General features: G+C 43.8%; 2 protein-coding genes across 3 annotated transcripts in view; one reads left to right on the forward strand and one right to left on the reverse strand.

The window, feature by feature from the left end:
• Positions 1 to 572, reverse strand: part of LOC124596200 (mitochondrial uncoupling protein Bmcp) — a 109,750-nt gene extending 109,178 nt beyond the window's left edge. The window contains exons 1-2 of the mRNA XM_047135245.1: positions 502 to 572; positions 158 to 294 (exon numbers count right to left, since the gene is read on the reverse strand). Of these exons, the coding sequence (XP_046991201.1) occupies positions 158 to 221 (64 nt within the window). The 5' untranslated portion in view covers positions 222 to 294; positions 502 to 572. The remainder of the gene's footprint in view (positions 1 to 157; positions 295 to 501) is intronic.
• A 65-nt stretch (positions 573 to 637) lies between these two features.
• LOC124596201 (calpain-5-like) overlaps positions 638 to 20,854 on the forward strand; it is a 288,416-nt gene continuing 268,199 nt past the window's right edge. Inside the window, exon 1 of one of the 2 annotated variants that reach the window (XM_047135248.1) lies at positions 638 to 698. The gene's annotated coding sequence lies outside the window, so the exon portion shown is untranslated. Of the gene's footprint in view, positions 699 to 798; positions 1,007 to 20,854 lie in introns of those variants that run through there. The other variant, XM_047135246.1, reaches the window with a different exon arrangement.

A 20,854-nucleotide genomic window follows, 5' to 3' on the forward strand; every position in this document is an offset into this window, starting at 1 on the left:
ACATAACCAGTATTGCCATTTCCAATTAACTGCAGAAAGATTCATAAGCCTGTCATTGCATGATACAAAGATATGCATTTTTGTTGTTGTTTGTGTAACAGAACTCCCTGCGCTTTAAACAAACTTAATAAACAGCTAAAGAAATGATGACACAAACCGAATTCGGCTGCGCAGGAAGCAAGACCTCCATATACGAAAGGCCGCCAATCCGCTTCTCCCATCCCACTTTCTGCCGTTTGTTGAGGGCCTGCTGCGGGAGGCACCCTTTCCTCTGGGGCGTCTGCTGCCGTAGTCCTGTATCAAATGTAATAGTACACCGTTGTGTCTGAGCAGAACAAGAATGATGATACTTTAAACACCGGTGAGCGAAGCTATCATTACTGTGACTCCTCGTCACTGTTACGTAATAAAGCGTAACATTCATTCACGTAATTTAACGACTGAGCAAGAATTGTGTTCAAGAACTGGATTACTGGTGTATTATGCACCCAATTAACTTACACGTTATCAATTTTTTCTCGCGTGATGAAACGCAGCCGATCACACCACAATAGTTGAAACAAACCCTCGATATAATCGTTGCTGTTGTGACATATCGAGATAATAATGTAAGGTCGATAGTACATAACTCCGATAATGTTCCTCGATATTGGTCGCATAGCAAATGTTAAAAGGCGGTGCCGCACCTGTATTTGAAAGTATGTTTACAAATTAACTAGTTGAGAGAGTGGTGGGCAGAAATTCTAAGTTGTGTTTGTAACCATAATAGTAATCATTTGCTATATTTCTAAACATGAGTCACGTATAAATTCTTTCGGAAATCAGAAACTTTGTTCTATTTATAAATCGTGACCTATGCGCTGTGACATTCCAAGCTTCAAGAGTCGGTAAATGCACAGAATTTAGATATGGATGATGTCAGTTGAAAAAAAAAAAAAATAAAATTGTAAAGATTTCTGCTGCGCGAAAAGAAAGTAGCAACTTAATCTGCAAATTTACGCTTAAGGTAAACGTTTTAATAGAAGTAGCACGTTGGATGTTTCCGTGCATACGTTTAAGTAATGGTGTAGCCGATGAATGCACTGATTGGCACTAATTCTATACATGGAGCGAAGGGTAACCCTTCTGTATACATCTAACAGTATACGACTGCAGAACATCCTTTGTTATTACACATTAACAAGACCTCTTATAATAGGGACAAACCGAATGAGGCAGTGCAGGTTGTTAAGAAACTGACATATATTGGCAGATGGTGTTTACTCTGTTTGACCATCCATCTTTAGGCTTTCCTTGGTTTTCCTACTCATTCCAAGCAAACTTCTAGAATGGGTTCATTACCAGGGCTACGGCCGATGACCCATCTTATCCTCATAAAAACATGCTTGCATGTTGAGCCAATGATTTTCATTGTGTTATGCTGACAAATCCTATATCATTGTGATATGATCCCTGGATGAATAAATAAATGAAATCAAAATTGAGAGTGTGAGTGACATTGTTGTTTTGACTGTTTTCAGATTGTAGCTCAAAGACAATCTTTAGTTGCAAACCACTTCTAATGCTGTAAGTTATTTTAACATTTGTGTTATCGGATAGCCAGCCCTATTTTGGCTCTGGGTAGGTTATAATGAATAACACAAGGTATTGTTATTTGAGTTGATTGATTTGTTCATTAATGCAGGGATCGTCTTACGATCATATAGGATTTGTTATCATAGTACAATGAAAATAAATAGCTCCAAATACACGTAGAATTTATATTTATGTTACTATTAGAAGGGGAAAAGGGGCCAGCCTTGGCCTTGTGAAGGAACCATTCTGGCATAGGCCAGAAATGATTTAGAAGAACCACAGAAAACCTAAATCAGAGTGGCTGGACTGAGAAAACTCCATCCTTCCGATAATAAAGTCATTTTAACAACTGTGCTGCTTCATTTAGTCATCATTGTAAATGTTCTTTGGTTTACACACAATTTGTACCATATAACTTATGTTATGAAACAGTTTTGCACTGCAACACTGTGCCCACTAACATCCACACTCCTGGACCACAAAAGTGCTGCTATGCTCCTTGCACTCCCATGCGTGTATTTGGAAAACTGACTCCAGGCACATAAACATGTAACTATGCCCCATGCAGTTCCTCATGTCCACCCCTCAGTCTGCCTAAAAAACTGAGTCACTATCCCTCCATGATTAGTGAGATGTTGAGCTCTTAGAGTGACAGGTCATTACCATCACGCACTATAGGTCTTGGCATGTGCGTTTCTTGTAAAAGAATCCATTATAATCATGTCTTGTAATATGACAGGGCATTCTAATTTCCCCTCTCATTATTAACCATTACTCTGAGTGTCCTAAATAATCTTGATTTGTGTAGTACCAGTATGCATTATTTATGAAGAATGTTTAAGCCATCTTTAAACAGATGTATTTTAGTAATCTTTTTCATCTCCTTGTCCAATTTATAATGCAGTTTTATTCTGAGATAGGAAATGCTGTTTTGAGTTTTCTGTATGTTTTTACGTGGTAAATGTAGGTACAAGCTGGCTCTTGTTCCATTATTATTTATAGAGATATTAATGAAATACTTAGTAATGTTTTCCCTCATTTGCCCAACAGATTGGTAGATTTACTCAGGCCTAAGGATACTGGTTTTAAAATAGTCCTTTACACTAAGCCCAGCTACTACTTCTAGCTGTTATTCTTACAGACCCTGTCGGCAGTTTAAAAACTGTGTCCATGTTGTGTGCCTTTGTTCCCCAGAAAAAAAAATCCCCCAGCTAATAATGTATGCGTATCAAGGAATAATATGTCAACACAAAACATTGGCTGTTACAAACTAGGCCTAATTAGAAAACCGTATTAACATAACGTACTGATCACATTCATTTTGTATCTTTTAGTGTTTGTTCCATGTTCATTGACAGTCAATATTTATCCATAAAAACTTATGTGTTACACAATCTGTAACCTGTGCTTAATGTGACAGCATTGTTTTTTTTTTTTCTCTTGATCTGAAGTGCATATAGTTCTTTTTTCTTTCTGTTTGATGTTAATTTATTACATGTTAGCCAATCATAAACATTCTTTAATGTTTCATTTGGTTTCCTTAATAGCGGTCCTGTTGTTTCATGGTTGACTATGATGCTCCATGTCTTATACTGTCTGGAAAGTCATTGAAATATATTAAGAACAGAGTTGGATCCAACACACTAACCTGAGACAGACCTATGTTTGTGTTTCTTGTAAGACAAATGCTTTACTGAAAATTTATGGTCAGCAGAATGTGAAGTATTTCTATCTTTCACACCCAGTTTTTCAGGGAAGACTAGAGCCGTTTATTTACTATTCATCTTACAACAAGTGCTTCTATCTTGTTTATTAGGATTTTATGGCAGCAGTGTCAAAAGTCTTTGACAAGTCTAAGCATATGTCTGCAACAGTCACCCTTGTCAAGAGCTTGAGGTACCACTTTTGTGAACTCCGTAATGGCTGAGATTGTATTGCTCCCAAATTTGAAACCAAACTGTGCTTCATTAAAAAATTGTATTTATTCATGTGACTCATTAGTATATCATTCATGATTGAGTTGGGTATTTTTGACAATGCAGACAGTAGTGAAACTGGCATTTGGTGAAGGACTCATTTATTATATTTGTTAATGGCTTAGGTATGCTGCCTATACGTGCCTTCAGAACATAGACTGTAACTTCATCTGTACCTGCTGACTTCTTATTGTTTCATTTCTATGTTGTCTTCTTGACTTCAAGCTATGTTGTCGAAAAACCCTATCATTGTTCTTTCTGTGTAAGTTATTACAAGTGCTATGTGCGTTTTAAGAAGATTTTGTTGCAACTATTCCCCAAAGTTTAGATGACATCCATGATGTTACTATTTTTATGTTTCAGTTGTAGACGCCATTCATGTGTTTTATTCACAGTATTTTGTGTAGTTCTTGTGGATAAAAATTTAGATTGTGTTATTTATTTGCCTTGTATTGGATTCATGGAAACGGCAAACTATTGTGGGGTATGGGAGAGGGGGAAGGAATTGATTTGGAAGATTTTATAGAACTATGTAGGACTAGTGCAGGTTGTGATGAATTGTGTTGTATACTGAACCTGTTAGATCTACTGGTGATTCCAGGCACATTGTAGGTTGCGATGTTGCTTTTGGGCTTTCTTTCTGTAGATTGCGACAAATGACTGAACTGTAGAGTTATCCAAGGTCTCTGTTGGTCTGGTGGGTAATAGTGTGGTTCAGGGCTGGCATAGTCAAAGAACCCATTACAAAAAAATGTTATTTTCTTCAAATCCAGGTTGTGGTGGAAGACTGAACAGTAACATGCCTGTTATCTCAGCCCAGTAAGTTTGAAAGCCCACCAGAAGGTATGGACCTTGATGACAGCTGCTAGGCGACACTGCTACATCTGTGGGTGCTGACATTACTGCTTCAAGTGCTAGCGGCGAAGCCGCAACTGTTGTGCTGGCCTATCTGTGCCTATGTCTACCCTTGAAAGCTAGCAACAATCAGCCCAGTCTTCAGTTGCGATTTCACTGCACTCTTATACTGGTCTCACTACACATTTTTGTTTGTTTCTGAATTCACTACATCTTAGGTTTCACATCTCGATTTATTCACTGGACTTTTTATTCCACCGTGCCATCTCCATTGTCTGTCCTATTCTTCTTGTGATTTGCTGTTGACACACCTGCCTGGTCGGCCAGTTTCTGCTACTTCTTGAGTCATTCCCAGTCTTCTCAAATGACGTTAAACACTAACAACAACCACCACCACCACCACCACCATCTTCTCAAATTCTGGTCAGGTTAGCACTGTTCCATGGATTCAAAGTTCATGCAACTTGTGGAGCAGTAACAGAAACAACTACTCTTGCACCAGCAGTAGCAACAGCAGTTTCAACAACAGCAGGGGCAAACTGACCTATTCCATCAGAGAATTCTGCTTTTGAAGGATCAACTACAGGTTCAGGGTATCCAATCCATCTAGGCTAGGCTCACTTTCCAGGCGGAGAACCGTCTACCCTCATTTCCACCACTTAATGATGCAAATAGGTCTAGAATATGTATTTACAGCAGCTGAAACGGCACTGCACCACTTTTTGGATCTCTGACAAAGTTCTTAAATGGTTGCTTTTCCTTTTTTTTTGGCTTTTCTGGAGACATTTTTCTTATTGAAGAATTTGGCTCCATACTGGAATCCTGTTGCACTCACCTTCGAGAAGATGTGTTCGTTCCTTTTGAATTGTTATTTGCAACAATTACAGGTGATCACATCACGCCTTGGTTCCCATCAAGAACACAAGCAACCTGGTCAGTCATATCACTTGTTAGTGACAAATTTGCAAGGATGGGTCACCATTGTGATTTTGCTTATATGAACCTGGCTTGCAAAACCTCAAATGCTGATTCTTTGATTTGAGTTGTCATGGTCCAATTGGCTCTCAATCTGGAGGTAAAAACTGCAGCCCTCAAACTAGACAGCCCTCCTTTTGTTGATATTTTGAAAATCGCGCATTGTTTCAAGGTTGCCCTGGCAGCAAATGAACGTTTCGTGGCTTGTTTACAAGTAGCAGCAGTTCAGCTGCCACCTCATGCCTTGATGGTGCAGAATCCTTGTAAACCTCTTCTATGACAGCGTCAAGGTGATTCATCTATTTCTGATGTGTCGGTGGCTTCTGAACTGCCGACCGCACCTCATCAGTGTAAGCAGCAGGGTATTCCACTTTATCCTGACTGCTTCACAGAACAACCATGTGCAGACTGTCCATATCACTGGGTGCACTGTGCCCGTTGCGGGAAAGATGGGCATCTCCAAGCTGCCTGTCAGAAACAGTCAGGGCGACTAGAGCCCGTTTCCACACGCACGTCAAGGAACATTGTGTGAACTTCAGGCAAGTATTCCGCAGGGTGATCCTTCTGCTACCAACTTGTTTATTCAGCTCACAGTTGCGAACCAGGATGTCTGTCTCCAAGAGTATACAGCTGCTACCATTTCCTTGGTCAGCCTCCAAGCGTATGCTCATCTAGGTTTCCCTGGATTGGGCCCACCCTACCATTTGTTAGTCATTGCCTGTTTGATTTCTCTCTGGGGGCCGATTCATGATCATAGCTGCCTTGAAAAGGTCACTTGGTTGATAATGCTGTTCATTTTTGATAGTCATTTGGCTGTCAACATTTTTGGTCTGAATGCCTTCTCATTGTTTGGACACTCCATCACTGATAAGGTTCACATTGTCTCTGTCTCAGTTCCCTATCAGGAACTCAACGACCTTTGTGGTGCTTTTGTACCTGCATTTAATGCTGGTCTGGGTGCACCGCAGATTTCCAAGCACATATGCCTTTGTGTTCCGATGCAGTGCCCCATTTCTGCTGGGCACAACCTATTCCAGGCAGCTATTAAGCAGGAACTTGATTGACTTCGTGAGACTGGACTGATTGAACGTGTTAAAATCAGTGTGAGAGTCACATCACTGCTAGTGGTCAAGAAACTTGATGGCTCCTTCCTGCTATGCGTAGATTTTAAGTTGACAGTCAGTGCCCAGACACATCTGGAAACCTACCCAATACCTTGGCTGGAGGACTCCCTCACAAAGTCCCTCTGCAGGTCCGGGGGTTAGAATAGACCAGAGGTATCCTTGCCTGTTGTAAGAGGCAACTAAAAAGGCCTCACACTTTTCGTCCCTATAAGTTCAGGTCCCATTTTATGGTTTGACCTGCCACTTTCCAAATTCTGCAGAAGTGTGGGCCGTATGGGGAAGTATGCCTTACGTGGTGCATGAATTATCCTCAGTGCCCTTAGATTCGATCTCCTGAACCTCTAGTCATAGCCGCCCAGAGTGGCCGAGCAGTTCTAGGCACTTCAGTCTGGAACCGCGCGACCGCTACGGTCGCAGGTTTGAATCCTGCCTCGGGCATGGATGTGTGTGATGTCCTTATGTTAGTTAGGTTTAAGTAGTTCGAAGTTCTAGGGGACTGATGACCTCAGATGTTAAGTCCCATGGTGCTCAGAGCCATTTGAACCTATAGTCATGGCTTTGCATCTCCACCTGCAATTCAACTATTTGGGCGAGGATACTTTGCAGGGTATGTCATCTTCTTCCATTGTCTCCTGTCCTCTTTCATCCCTATGACAGTATTGGATTTCTCTGCACCCAATATCCAGCATGGTAGCCAGTCCGTTGTGGTGGGGCACCCATTTGGTGTTAGCCCCCTGACAACACAGGGATCACACTACTGATGTCTGAGCTGTAAACCCCCCACGTATCCCAAGGAGTAGATGTCTGTCTTCCTGGGGCATCAGGACTCCCTGCAACGGCCATCGTGCCAGGTGGCCTTTGCTGTGGCTGGGTGGTGCCCTAGGGGAGAACCCCTGATCGGAGTGGCTGGCATAAGGGCGGATGACCCAGAGTGAAGCGGACAAGTCATCTCTTGCTGGTGATCGTATGGCACCAGCAGTCTCTAAGAAGGGCAACATCAAGTACAATGCTGACAAATATGACCCTAAATCGTTTCCCTCCCTCGCTACACCATGGGAGGAACGCAGGGCTACAGAAAGAGGAGAGCCTAGGTATTTAGTATGTAGCAGAGTGGACGGGGACTCCTTTCTACCTATGACGCCTCAGTTTTTGGTTGAACATCTTGAGGATAAGTTTGGGGAAGCTATAGCACTGTCCAAGATGAGAAGCAGTTGCAGTCTTGATTCAGTCAGCATCCCCAGCCCAATCCCGGCCGGCCGTTACTCGCCTGTCACTGGCTGGGTGATATACCTGTTTCCGTCGCTCCCCATAAAAGCCTCAACATGGTCCAGGGGATTATTTTCCATCGCGACCTCCTCTGGCAGTCTGACAATGAGGTCAGTGCCAATCTAGAATGGCGGGGTGTTCACTTCATCTGACGTGTTTACAGGGGACCCAAAGACAACAGGGTTGCTACTGGTGCCTTCATCTTGGCCTTTGAGGGTGATTCATTGCCTGAAAAGGTCAAGGTGATGGTTTACCGCAGTGATGTTAATCCATACGCCCTCCACCCCTCCCCCCCCCCCCTCCCCCCCCTCCCCCCCCCCCCCATGCGGTGCTTTAAGTGCTGGAATTTCGGGCACATGTCTTCATGTCTTCCCGCTGCACTTCCAGCACCACATGTCGAGACTGCAGATTTCCTCCTCCTCCCACTTGTATTAACTGTAGACAGCAGCACCCCCCCTGCTCACCAGAGTGCACAGTACTCCAAAAGAAGTGGAAAATCATGGAGTACAACCCTGGACCAGTTGACTTACGAAGAGGCTGAGCGTAAATTTGAACGATTACAACCCATTTGGTTGACGTTCACATATGCTGCAGCTACATTACCATCGCTGTCACAAGTGCTAGTCATACCACACTCTGTGCCATAAACAGTGGGCCCTCTGGGCCTCCAGAATACATCCGGCTCCTCGTGCAGAAGGGGTCCCTTGGGACCGTCCTCCCAAGAGCTCCACTAATGCCACAGTAAACACTCGCCAGTGGCTCAAGGAGCCCATAGCTGCTGGACGAAGAGCTTCACGGTCTTCCACTGTGCCTGAAGCTACTTCGGAAAAGTCCTCCCAGCAAGCCCCTAAAGAGAAGTGAGAGGGCAAGCGAACAAAGAAGTCTGCTAAGAAAAAGGACCTTCCGGTGGCTCCAACACCAATACTACCTACCAGTTCTGCACCTGAGGATGAGGTGGAGATCTTAGCAGCCCCTGAGGATCTGGCTCTCACTGATGCATCATCCACAATAGGAACGGTTACAAATACTCAGTCAGTGGCAGCAGGTGACCCTGAGGTGTAACTTGCCTCCTTGCATGCTCCATCCCTTCTCGGCCTCACGATAACGTCATCCTCCAGTGGAACTGCTGTGGTTTTTTCCATCACCTGGCTGAGCTATGGCAACTGTTAAGCTTTACACCTTCTTTCTGCATTGCCCTCCAGGAAACCTGCTGCTGTGGAAAACACGATCCCTTGTTCTTTAGGGTGCCTCTGGTGAAAGTCAGTACCTTGGTGGTTGACAGAAATTGCAGAAGCCATTAAACAGCGTCGGCGAGCTCTACAGCGACATATGCAGCACCCTTCCCTAGAGCAACAATTAGCTTTTGAATGGCTCCATGCCCGCATTCGCCCAGCTTATAAAACCACTCCTGTCCATGACTATAGCTTGACAGAGCTTCTCTGTGGGTGGCAGTCACATACTCTCCTCCATCTCCTGATCCCACAGCCTGAGGAACCCCAGGCACTATACGCCAAGCACAGCCATGTGGGCCTGCTAGTATGGGGCAAAACATTCGTAGATGCTGGCTATGGTGTTTACCACCAATGGATGTTTCCTTACAACAGCTCACACTCCGAGGAGTTTGGAGTGCCTTTATACCAAACAACTTCAGCCATGCCTCCCAATTACACTTCAATCAGTGTATGAATCGGACCTGCAACAACCACCCTTGCTGGTCCCACAACCGTACAGGCACAACTTGCACTGCAGGGGACCAGTGGTATTTCATGTGGATGTAGACTGGAGATGGAGATCTCACCACAGTCTCTGTCCCCTTGGCTGTCATCGGCCATGCTGCTGTGCCACAGCACATTGCCATAACAACCAGCAGGCTGCAGTGTCGTGACACCAACCATGCCTCCAGTTCACCTTCAAGAGCGTCATCCAGGACACATCCAGCCATGAATGTCCATCTCAGGGAGGAGGAATGTAGTATCCCAGCTCGGTGAGTTTGAAGGCCCACAAGAAAGTGTGGACCTCAATGACAGCTGCTAGATGGCATTGCTACATCTACAGGCACTGCCACCATCACTGCCGGTGCTGGCCACAGGATCACTCCCATCTTGCTGGCCCATCAGCACCTGCAGCCACCCTTTAAAGCTAGCAGCACAGCAGCTCAGTCATCAGCTGTGGTTTCACTGTGCTCTTGTATTGATCTCGCTATACATCCTTGTTTGGTTTTTCACTGGTCTTGTTATTGCAACGTGCCATCTCTGTTGTCTGTCCCTCTCTTGTTGTGCCCTTTTGCTTACTCTTAGCAACTCACTGTTGACAACCTCAGCTGGTTGGCCATTTCTGCTGCTTTTTGAGTCTTGTCTGACTCCAGTCACTATAGCATATCCCACGACCTAGGTTAGGTTGGAAGGCAAGTTTGGTTGTGAATTGGCAAAGTCAATGAATGTTTCAAGATTGTTTTATTATTTTTGTATTTAGCTTATGACAAGTACATCACATGAATTTATTACATATAAGTAATCTAAAATAAAGACTAAAATGTATATAAGACATGGCAGCCATATAGAAAGAAGAAAAATAAACGTATACAAATACATAAAATACATACAACCACAAAATGGGAATATAGCCGAATTGTTGGCAGCCATGGGGGTTTGACAGACTCATCATGGTGCCGTTGGCAAACAGTACAATAAACAACATTCCTTCTTTCAAGCCTCCTTACTGTCATTGCGTACTGGCTTCACTGGCGATAATGACAAGAGTGGGATGAGGGTCTGGATGCAGATGTCACTGAGAAGGCAGGAGCTGGAATTGTGGCCAGTGGGAAGCAGCTGCACCCTGACATTCGCCTTGCCAATGACGGGGAACATCGGCCGAAAAACCAGTCACAGGCTGCACACCCATGCCCAGGGACAGAGTGTCTTCTTGAACTGGTGATGATATTCCAGTGTTATTGGAGGCAAGCGGAGAGAGGAAAAGTAGCTGGGTGTAGAGGACCAGACCTCTGTGATGGGGCTGCTGATTCTGTGGTGGTGATGGCAGCATCGCTTCAACATCTAGGGCTCTCCATCCAGCACTGGTTGTGCAGGACCGTAGGGAGGCAGGGCATCTGGGGCTGTGAGGTCCTTAGGGATATCTCTGAAACCAACAAATTCATGGAAGGATCGTGCAGCCAACAGGAGCAGAGCTGATTCTGACTCTGTCTGCACAGCCGGGACAAAGCCTGTACAAGATAAAGAGAGCAGATCGACTTCAGCAATAATATCCCTTTCGGAGCGAAAAATTAAATTTCAATTTGAGGGAGGAGATTCAAAGTCAACTGCAAAATGCTCATGAAAGTCCTGGAGTTCAATTAATTCTAACACTTGCTTCAAACTTGGGTCCAGATACTGATCCCACAGTCAGACACTTTCTGGGTGATAGCATCTTGAATCATGGCATCACTGTAACATTAACCACATTCACACCAAAATTTGCAGTGCCTGGTCAGCCCTTGTAAATCAGCTATCCACTGTCTTTTTAGTTTGATGAGGTTGTCTTCATAATCTGAAAAAAATTAATGAACAGCAGCCACATTCACTTGTCCATCAAAGTACTTGTCTGATGCCGCAATCAGTCCTTATAGTCTCCACTTTCGGGATGGGTGGTGGCAGGAAGTTTACATGCCAGTATGTATCCTGTGATAACTACTGTTGCCAAAACTGTGGTTGCCTCTCTGTAACTTGAATATGACGAACAGAGAAGCGGGTGTCAAGCTGAACCCAGTATAGAAGTAGTCTTCGTGCTGTGCATTGAATGTGCAGGACATTGTTGCACAGACAGGCATTGCTTGTTGCACCGCTGCTTGGGGTGCTGAGAGTGATGCCAACATAGTTTTTTGGAATTGCATCAATTTCATCATTGCTTCCATAAGTTGTTGAATTTGCGGAAACTCCAACTGAATAACGTGGGTTTGAGACAGTTCGTGTGTACATTGGCCATGATTCAATACACAACATGCACTGAATAGAAACAAAATATAAACACTGTAAAAAAAGTCTCAGTTATAAGTCACAGGCAAAAAATGCATAAAAAATCAACCTCTGTAAACAGAAAACAACAAAAACTGCAAGTTGCAGGTTGGAAGTCAGGACCAAAAAAAAATGTGGCAGGCAAGCATAGTGTTTGTCCACGAATCTGCAAGGGGCACACTCAACTTTGCTGTCATAATGTTGCTGTGTCAGCAAGACACAGATCCTCCAAAGACCAGGCAATCGAAGGACCAAATTCATTGCCAGTGTTGTTGTATCCTGTAGCGATGTGTGGGTTCTACAGCAGAAAGCAGAGAATGAAAGAAATGACAACAGTTAGGTAGAAATCATTCACATGACTTCAGTGGAATGCAGTGGAACACAAGTGCAGGCAAAACCAATGTACAATCCAGAAAACTCAGAGTCCTTTACCAAGTCTGTATTAATGTTGTTGTATCACAAGAGAGGATGATTATCCACTGGAGTAGAACAAGCAACTGAAGAGCTGATGACAGATTGCGAGAGCCTCTTACCCTCTAAGATAGCAGCACTGCCTGCACTGGGAACAGTCGGCATGTACATGGAGCAGCTGTTGGTGCTAATGCATTCCTATTTTATAGTTACATTTATGCCCCTGATGAATCCTCCTATTTTCCCACTATGCTTTGTCATTTTAAACTTATTGTATATTTGACAGTATTAATTAGAATAATATCACCACCAAAATCCCTACTCTTATGAATTAATGATTTTTGTTTTTGTTCTGTTAGTGACATCATTCATTGGTCATTTCTTAAGATTGTATCATGAGCAATCAGTGTGATATCATGTTGCATAGCAATTCCTTGACTCTTGATCAGTCCAGGGCATTCTATTTAGTACTCTTCTGTAGCTAAGCGGAAGTCCATAGCCTTGACCAGTGTGCAGCTTGCTCAGTCAGTCTTCTGGAGGCCAAAGGAGGAGATGGGCAGATTGTGTGAAGGAGCAAGAGGAGGTGGACAGAGAGAAGGATGAGAAGGAGATGTACAAAGAGAGGTGGAGGAGGAGATGGATAGGGAGAGGAGGAGAGTGACAGAGGCAGGAGGAGATGGCAGAGAGGGGAGGGGAGCAGGAGGTTGCCAGGGAGAGAGAGGAGGAAGGAGGAGGGGACAGGGAGAGAGAGGCAGGAGAGAGATATTCAGGATGCAAGCAAAGGTGTGGATGAGTAGTGGACAGGTGGTAAAATTTGGTACAAATACTACTTGCTATATGAGAAACAGCACCATGGGAGTATAACCTCATAACACTGATAGGAGCGGAGATAGTGCAAAACAGGATTTTCTACCCCTGACGTGGGCTGCACTCGTGACATACATGATGTGTGGGAAATACTTGCATGCCTTTCAGGGGGTACACATGCAGATGGGCACAGCTGTGCAGAAAGGGAGGGAGATGGATAGTGAGAGAGGGGCGAGAATGAGGTGGTCAGAGAAAGGGGGAAGGAGGATATGGGCAGAAAAAAGGGTGAGCAGATGGACAGTTAGAAAGGGGTGAGATGATAATGGATAGAGACATGGGGAGAATGAAATGGATAGACAGAAAGGGAGGCACGGGGCGATGGACAGGGAGAATATGGAGGAGAAGGAGATTGACATATTGACAGCAGTGGAGGAGGTAAAAGAGAGAGGGGAAGAGGGCAAGGACAGTGAGAGAGGGGAGAAGGAGATGTACAGATGTACAGTAAGAGGAGGAGGAGATGACATAGTGAGGGGATAGAGGAGATGGACACAGAGAGAGGGAAGAGGGATGGTCAGAAAGGAGGACGAGGAGTAGTGATGATCAGAGAGAGAGAGAGAGAGAGGGAGGACAAGACCGACAGAAAGAGGGGACAGGCAGATGCAGGAGGGAGGTATAGAGGGGTAATGGGTAGGTGGGAAAGGGAGAGGGGGGAGGAGGAAATGAACAGAGAGAGGGGACAAGGAAATGGACAGAGAGAGGAGGATGGAAGATATGGTCAGAGAAAGGAGCAATGGAGATAGATAAAGAGAGGGGGAGGAGATGAAGAGAAAGAGAGACCAAGAAAGAGGAGATTGACAGATAGAGGTGGAAGGATGAGGTGGACAGGAGATTTTTTTTTGGGGGGGGGGGGGAGCAAAGAGGTGGACAGAGAGAGGGGAGGAGAAGAAGTGTGCAGTTTGTGTTGAACATTTATGTGGAATAAGCTACAGGAAAAAGGCTAGTTAAAAATAAAATAACAGACCATGTGGAGTAAGATGGGAAAAGTCTTGATTCAAATACATCCTTCTGGATATTGTACCCAGTTAATGACCTTATATTACATCTGGTTTGCTGTACTGTCTTATTTGTCTCTTTTAGGAATACTGGTAAACACTATAACACAAGTTTTGTTAGTTGTTAGATGTTTACCTGCTAAAGAGACAGTCATGCAGAGGAAGGAAAATCAGTATTTACAATATATTTGACCGGGCATACAATGAAGGCCTTCATGACCTGTTGTCTTAGTTGCTGGTAAATCTCCTGGGTTGTATGGTCATGATTCACAAATCGTTTTGTCCATAACATTTCATCCAGAGCTGCAGCAGACATTTTCAGAGGTGATTGTGATTCTGTTGAGGCTTGTTGACAATTGGCAGGACTCGGTGGAGTCCAGAGCACCTTTAAAGAACCCATTGCAGTTCTGGATGAAACATCAGTAATGAAAAAGTTTTGTGGGCCATAACCACTCAAATCAGAAGATTCACCAGCAACTTATGTGACTGACTTGCTTATCACAATGTCTGCTGCTGGCACCTAATCTGGTTTAGCTTTTCTTCTAACTTGCTTGAATTGTATCTGTCAAAGGGCATGTTCTCCTTTTCTTCTACAGTTGAACTGGTGCTTTAGAGGTTATTAAAATGCACCCTTCCTTCTTTTCCTGTTTATGAGTTTAGTGACCTGTCTTTTTTTCTTATGCAATCACTTTAGTATCCAAGCTGCTTCTTCTCAGTATCCTATCAATGTATTGAAACCTGCCCTTTGCTTTATCTAAAATTAAACCATTTGCGTTAAGCATATAACACACAGTAACCAAATCCTAACTGTGCCCCAGAATTTTCCTAGCATTCTGTTGTAATATACCACTCAGGAGGCTCACAACTCTTTCTTGAGCATGTATGGGGGGGGGGGGGGGGGGGGGGGGGGGGGGAGAGCTCAGGGTCATAGCTATTGCAGGACCTACTTTCTTTCTTCTGTTACGATCTCCCATCTCTGACTATTCTTATTTCTCTTACTTTCTTTCTCGTGGTGGCAGTCTTTGATGTTTACTCTAAGTTCTGCTTTCTTTTGTCCACATCTTTATTCATTTTCTTTAAATCACTTTTTGGCTAAAGTAATTTTTGGCCTTATTTTGGGTTTGACCTCCATTTTCAAAATTGTTTCTCTTGTGCAGACCAACTTGTGAAGAATGCCTTAAGTAGCACCTACTGCCTAAAGTGTTAAAGATCTCTGTGCCCAATAACTGCATAGACTTATACATATGGTTAAAACCCTATGCGGTAGCCAATCCAATACGGTGATGCTGTTATGTACCCATTTGGTACTCTCCTCTGACAACAGGATCAAACTTCTGATGCCTGAGCTGCTAGCTCCTGATGCAGGTGAAAGAGTAGAGGCCCATCTTCTTGGGGCATCAGGACTCCAGCAATGGCTGTCGTGCAAGATGGCCTTTCCTGTGGCTGGACGGTGCCCATTGGGAGACCCCTTGATCGGTGTAGGTAGCATCAGGGCGGACATTTCACATGTGAAACACATAAAACGAAATCAGCGTAATTGCTATACTGATTTGGCTGTCTCAACAGATGGGTATTGATATTTCAGTGCAGTTACACCTTTCCCTGCTGTGGCCATGACATGGGAAGATGGACAAGTTAGAATACTGAGAATGAAACAATTTATTCAGTACCTGGTGGCTACTACAACACACGGAGATATTTTTATAATGATGTCATTATTTTTTATGTAACAAATAGAAGATAAATTTGGAAAAGTGGATTCATTGGGTAGGTTGTAGAATGGATCACTTTTGGTTAAAGCCTGCTCTGCCGCACAATCTCCAGAATGTTAGACATGTGAAAGACTGTATGACCTACCAATGACTATTATTTCATATAAAACTTTGAGTATAGTATGGAAAGTTACCTTTCACAGAGACGTTACAAGCCAGACAGAGAAGTAGCTATAAGCTAATCTAGAATGGTGAGGCATAGATTTTGTCTGGCATGTACATAAAGGTTCAAAAGATAACCACATAGATACAGATACTTACTTCTTAGCTTTTAAAAGAAATGTCCTCCCAGAAAAAGTTACAGTTACAATGTGTAGTTGTGGCCTGAAAACTTACATCCCACTGCCCATGATATGTCTTTTTACAAATCTTATCCTGTTGCACAGCAGACCAAAAATGTGGAAACTGTCAAAGATCATTTCATGATGGTTGTGAAGTACCTTCTTTATGTGTAAATTGTACAGGACACAGACGTCCATCTTCATGAGATTGCCCAATGTTTCAAAAAGAAAAGAAAGTTCAGGAATATAAATCACTTGACTGCCTGTCATGTACTGAGACAAGAAAAAAATATGAATGTGTACATCGATGTGATGGCAAATTGTGCAAAAGTTGCAGTTATTACCCTGCTTACCTCAACTTTGTTAAGAACAAATCTATCCTGCCCTCCCCTCATGTGGTACCTGAGGCACCATCTAGGGGAACTAATCCCCACGCCTGGCCAATGAAGCAACTTCCTCCTTTGGCACCTACCAGTGACAGGGCTTTCTTTCAGGATCTCTCTCCCCAGAAATGCACAGCTCAGAGGCCTGATAATTGCCAGTGGCAGAAGGATTCATGGATTGTAGGTCTCAGGACTGTCTACTCCTCCTCCATTCCTACACTTACAGTGGATAGGTCCTCAGAAGTATCTTGACCACCAAAAGTTGTAGAAGAGGAGGAGGCAAAGAAGAAGAAGAAGAAGAAATCTAGGGAGAAGGCTCCTCCGGTGATCTCGGAAGAGCCAGATCCCCCATGCTGTCAGATTCTGAGCCAATGTCCATTGATGTTTGGCCATATCCACTATTGACAGACTGTGGTCATATGATGGGACCTGACATACTGTCCCCTTCATGAATATCTAGGACACCCTCAAAGTGATGATCAAAAGGAACTGTAATGGACATTACTGTTATTTGCCATGACATCAACCACCAATTTCCTCTTGTTCTGCGATCTGTGTTGCTCTCGAAGAAATACACTTTCACTTCTCTGACGACCATTCCACAACACTTCAAGGTTACAATGCCTACTCTTGGAACCATACCGGCCATGAGAGGACATCTGGAAGGTCTGTACATTGGTTTGCACAGATGATATCAGTGAGTTTTTTCCCCTCTGCATCACATGGGAAGCAATAGCAGTGTGAGTCAACCAACCCCAGTGATCACCATTTGTTTACCCCTGAGCAGGCCACTTACCTTGAGATAACCGCCTTACTCCAACAACTCTTCCCCCGTCCCCATTTTTCTCCAGCTTGGGGATTCAGTGCATGCCACCCCCTGCGGGCATGTACCACTTCATTGTGATTGACCCGATTCTTTCTGATCTTGATTTGTATCTCATCTATGATAGTACTCATACCCACTTCAGTGTCACCTATGGCACCTTTTCAGCTATTGACCATACAATCTCTTCCCCAAATCTCATGATTTTACTTCAATTGTCACTATACAGTGATCTTTGTGACAGTGTCCACTTTCTGCTAATTCTATCACTTCTCTGACATCAACTTACTGACCGATTACCATGTTGTTTTCCTCTACTGTCACCTTCACTCCATCTCTGTCAGACTGCAGTGACAAAGTTGTGGGAGACATCTCTGACATGATCACCTGTGCCACTGGAACTGATATTGCCCTTTCTACAGGCCCCTTACACTGCCAGCTGGTGCCACAGTGTATCAAAGATTTTGCAACAGCTGTTCAGGATCACCAAAGAACCTTGCAATGTCTCAAGTGACATCCTTCACAGACCACCTTCCTCACTTTTAAGTGACTTCTCACTAAGGCTCGCTATCTGATAATATGCAGTAAGATGTAGTGCTGGGAGTGCTATGCATCCTTGCTGGGAAAGTATGCCTCTTCATTCAGGTGTGAGGCAAGGTCTATAGTCTTCTGGGCCAGCCAAGATCAACACCTGTTCCAGGTCTCGTCCTTCAGAGTGGTCTTTGTACCAAAGTGTCAGTTCTTGCTGAACAACTTGCAAACTGCTTTGTGACAGCATCAGCCTCTTCTTCTTACCTGCAAAAATGGAAGACCTACACAAGTGGAAGACATCTCCCTATCCCCCCCCTCCCACCACCACCACAACCACCACCACCACCACCACCACCACCACAGCCATGCCCTACCAAATGGTAACATGAACCTCTGATGGTCATTGATTCAGCTTTCTTATCTCATCACTTGATGTGGCCTCAAGCCCTAATTAGAGTCATAAACAGATGATCCAAAATGTAAATGTTACTCAAAAGCTCTGTTTACTCAGTGTCTTCAACCATATTTGGCTCAAAGGTGTCTACCCTTTGCAGTGCCGAGATAGTATCATCATCCCAGTCCTTAAGCAGCGCAACAACCAGCTGTTCATTGACAGCTACCATCTGATTAACCTTCCCAACATGCTTTGCAAGTTGCTTGAAAGGATTGTCACCTCCTTATTATGCAAGGTTCTCAAATCTCAGACCTTTTGTCTCCCTATCATTGCAATTTTCAGTAGGGGCAATTAGCAAATGACAACCTGGTTTGGTTGGAGCTGGCAATCTGACAGGCTTTCTCTAAATGGCAGCACCTTGTTGTAGTCTTTTTTGACCTACATAAATGATACAACTTTGCTTGGCACCATCACATTGTAATTACCCAGCTTAACTGGAGCTTTCAAGTCGCCTACAAATTTTTATTCATCAGGTTGTATACATGGAAGAACCCTGGAGATACTAAAAGGTATCAGATAGATTATATAATGGTAAGACAAAGGTGTAGGAACCAGGTTTTAAATTGTAAGACATTTCCAGGGGCAGATGTGGACTCTGACCACAATCTATTGGTTATGACCTGTAGATTAAAACTGAAGAAACTGCAACAAGGTGGGAACTTAAGGAGATGGGACCTGGATAAACTGAAAGAACCAGAGGTTGTTGTAGTTGTGCTGGGAAAGTCCCTGAGCTTCAAGCGCTAATAGAAAGCACAGAAGCTGAAATCGTTATAGGTACAGAAAGCTGGCTAAAGCCTGAAATAAGTTCTGCAGAAATTTTTACGGTGTTCAGGAAAGATAGATTAGGCAGAATTGGTGGTGGAGTGTTTGTGTCTGTCAGTAGTGGGTTATCTTGTAGTGAAGTCGAAGTAGATACTCCGTGCGAATTGGTATGGGTGGAGGTTATACTTAACAGCCAAACTAAGTTAATAATTGGCTCCTTCTACCGACCCCCAGACTCCGATGATATAGTTGCAGAACAGTTCAGAGAGAATTTGTCTCTCGTAACAAATAAATACCCCACTCATACGGTTATAGTTGGTGGGGACTTCAACCTTCCCTCAATATGTAGGCAAAAATACTTGTTCAAAACCGGTGGTAGGCAGAAAACATCTTCCGAGATTGTCCTAAATGCTCTCTCCGAAACTTATTTCGAGCAGTTAGTCCACGAACCCACGCGAATTGTAAATGGTTGCGAAAACACACTTGATCTCTTAGCCACAAACAATCCAGAGCTGATAGAGAGCATCATGACTGATACAGGGATTAGTGATCACAAGGTCGTTGTAGCTAGGCTCAATACCGTTTCTTCCAAATCCACCAGAAAGAAACGCAAAATAATTTTATTTAAAAAAGCGGATAAAGTGTCACTAGAAGCCTTCCTAAGAGACAATCTCCATTCCTTCCGAACTGACTATGCAAATGTAGACGAGATGTGGCTCAAATTCAAAGATATAGTAGTAACAGCAATTGAGAGATTCATACCTCATAAATTGGTAAGAGATGGAACTGATCCCCCGTGGTACACGAAGCAGGTCCGAACTCTGTTGCAGAGGCAACGGAAAAAGCATGCGAAGTTCAGAAGAACACGAAATCCCAAAGATTGGCTAAAATTTACTGACGCGCGAAATTTGGCACGGACTTCAATGCGAGATGCCTTTAATAGGTTCCACAACGAAACATTGTCTCGAAATTTGGTAGAAAATCCGAAAAAATTCTGGTCGTATGTAAAGTACACAAGCGGCAAGACGCAGTCAATACCTTCGCTGCGCAGTGCCGATGGTACTGTTACCGGCGACTGTGCCACTAAAGCGGAGTTATTGAACGCAGTTTTCCGAAATTCCTTCACCAGGGAAGATGAATGGAACATTCCAGAATTTGAAACACGAACAGCTGCTAGCATGAGTTTCTTAGAAGTAGATACCTTAGGGGTTGTGAAGCACCTCAAATCGCTTGATATGGGCAAGTCTTCAGGTCCAGATTGTATACCGATTAGGTTCCTTTCAGATTACACTGATACAATAGCTCCCTACTTAGCACTCATATACAACCGCTCGCTCACCGATAGATCTGTACCTACAGATTGGAAAATTGCGCAGGTCGCACCAGTGTTTAAGATGGGTAGTAGGGGTAATCCATCTAACTACAGACCTATATCATTGACGTCGTTTTGCAGTAGGGTTTTGGAGCATATACTGTATTCAAACGTTATGAGTCACCTCGAAGGGAACGATCTATTCATACGTAATCAGCATGGTTTCAGAAAACATCGTTCTTGTGCAACGCAGCTAGCTCTTTATTCACACGAAGTAATGGCCGCTATCGACAGGGGATCTCAAGTTGATTCCGTATTTCTAGATTTCCGGAAAGCTTTCGACACCATTCCTCGCAAGCGACTTCTAATCAAGCTGCAGGCCTATGGGGTATCCTATCAGTTGTGCGACTGGATTCGTGATTTCCTGTCAGGAAGGTCGCAGTTCATAGTAATAGACGGCAAATCATCGAGTAAAACTGAAGTGATAT

The sequence above is a fragment of the Schistocerca americana genome, chromosome 2 (assembly GCF_021461395.2).
Source record: "Schistocerca americana isolate TAMUIC-IGC-003095 chromosome 2, iqSchAmer2.1, whole genome shotgun sequence".
Lineage (NCBI taxonomy): Eukaryota > Metazoa > Arthropoda > Insecta > Orthoptera > Acrididae > Schistocerca > Schistocerca americana.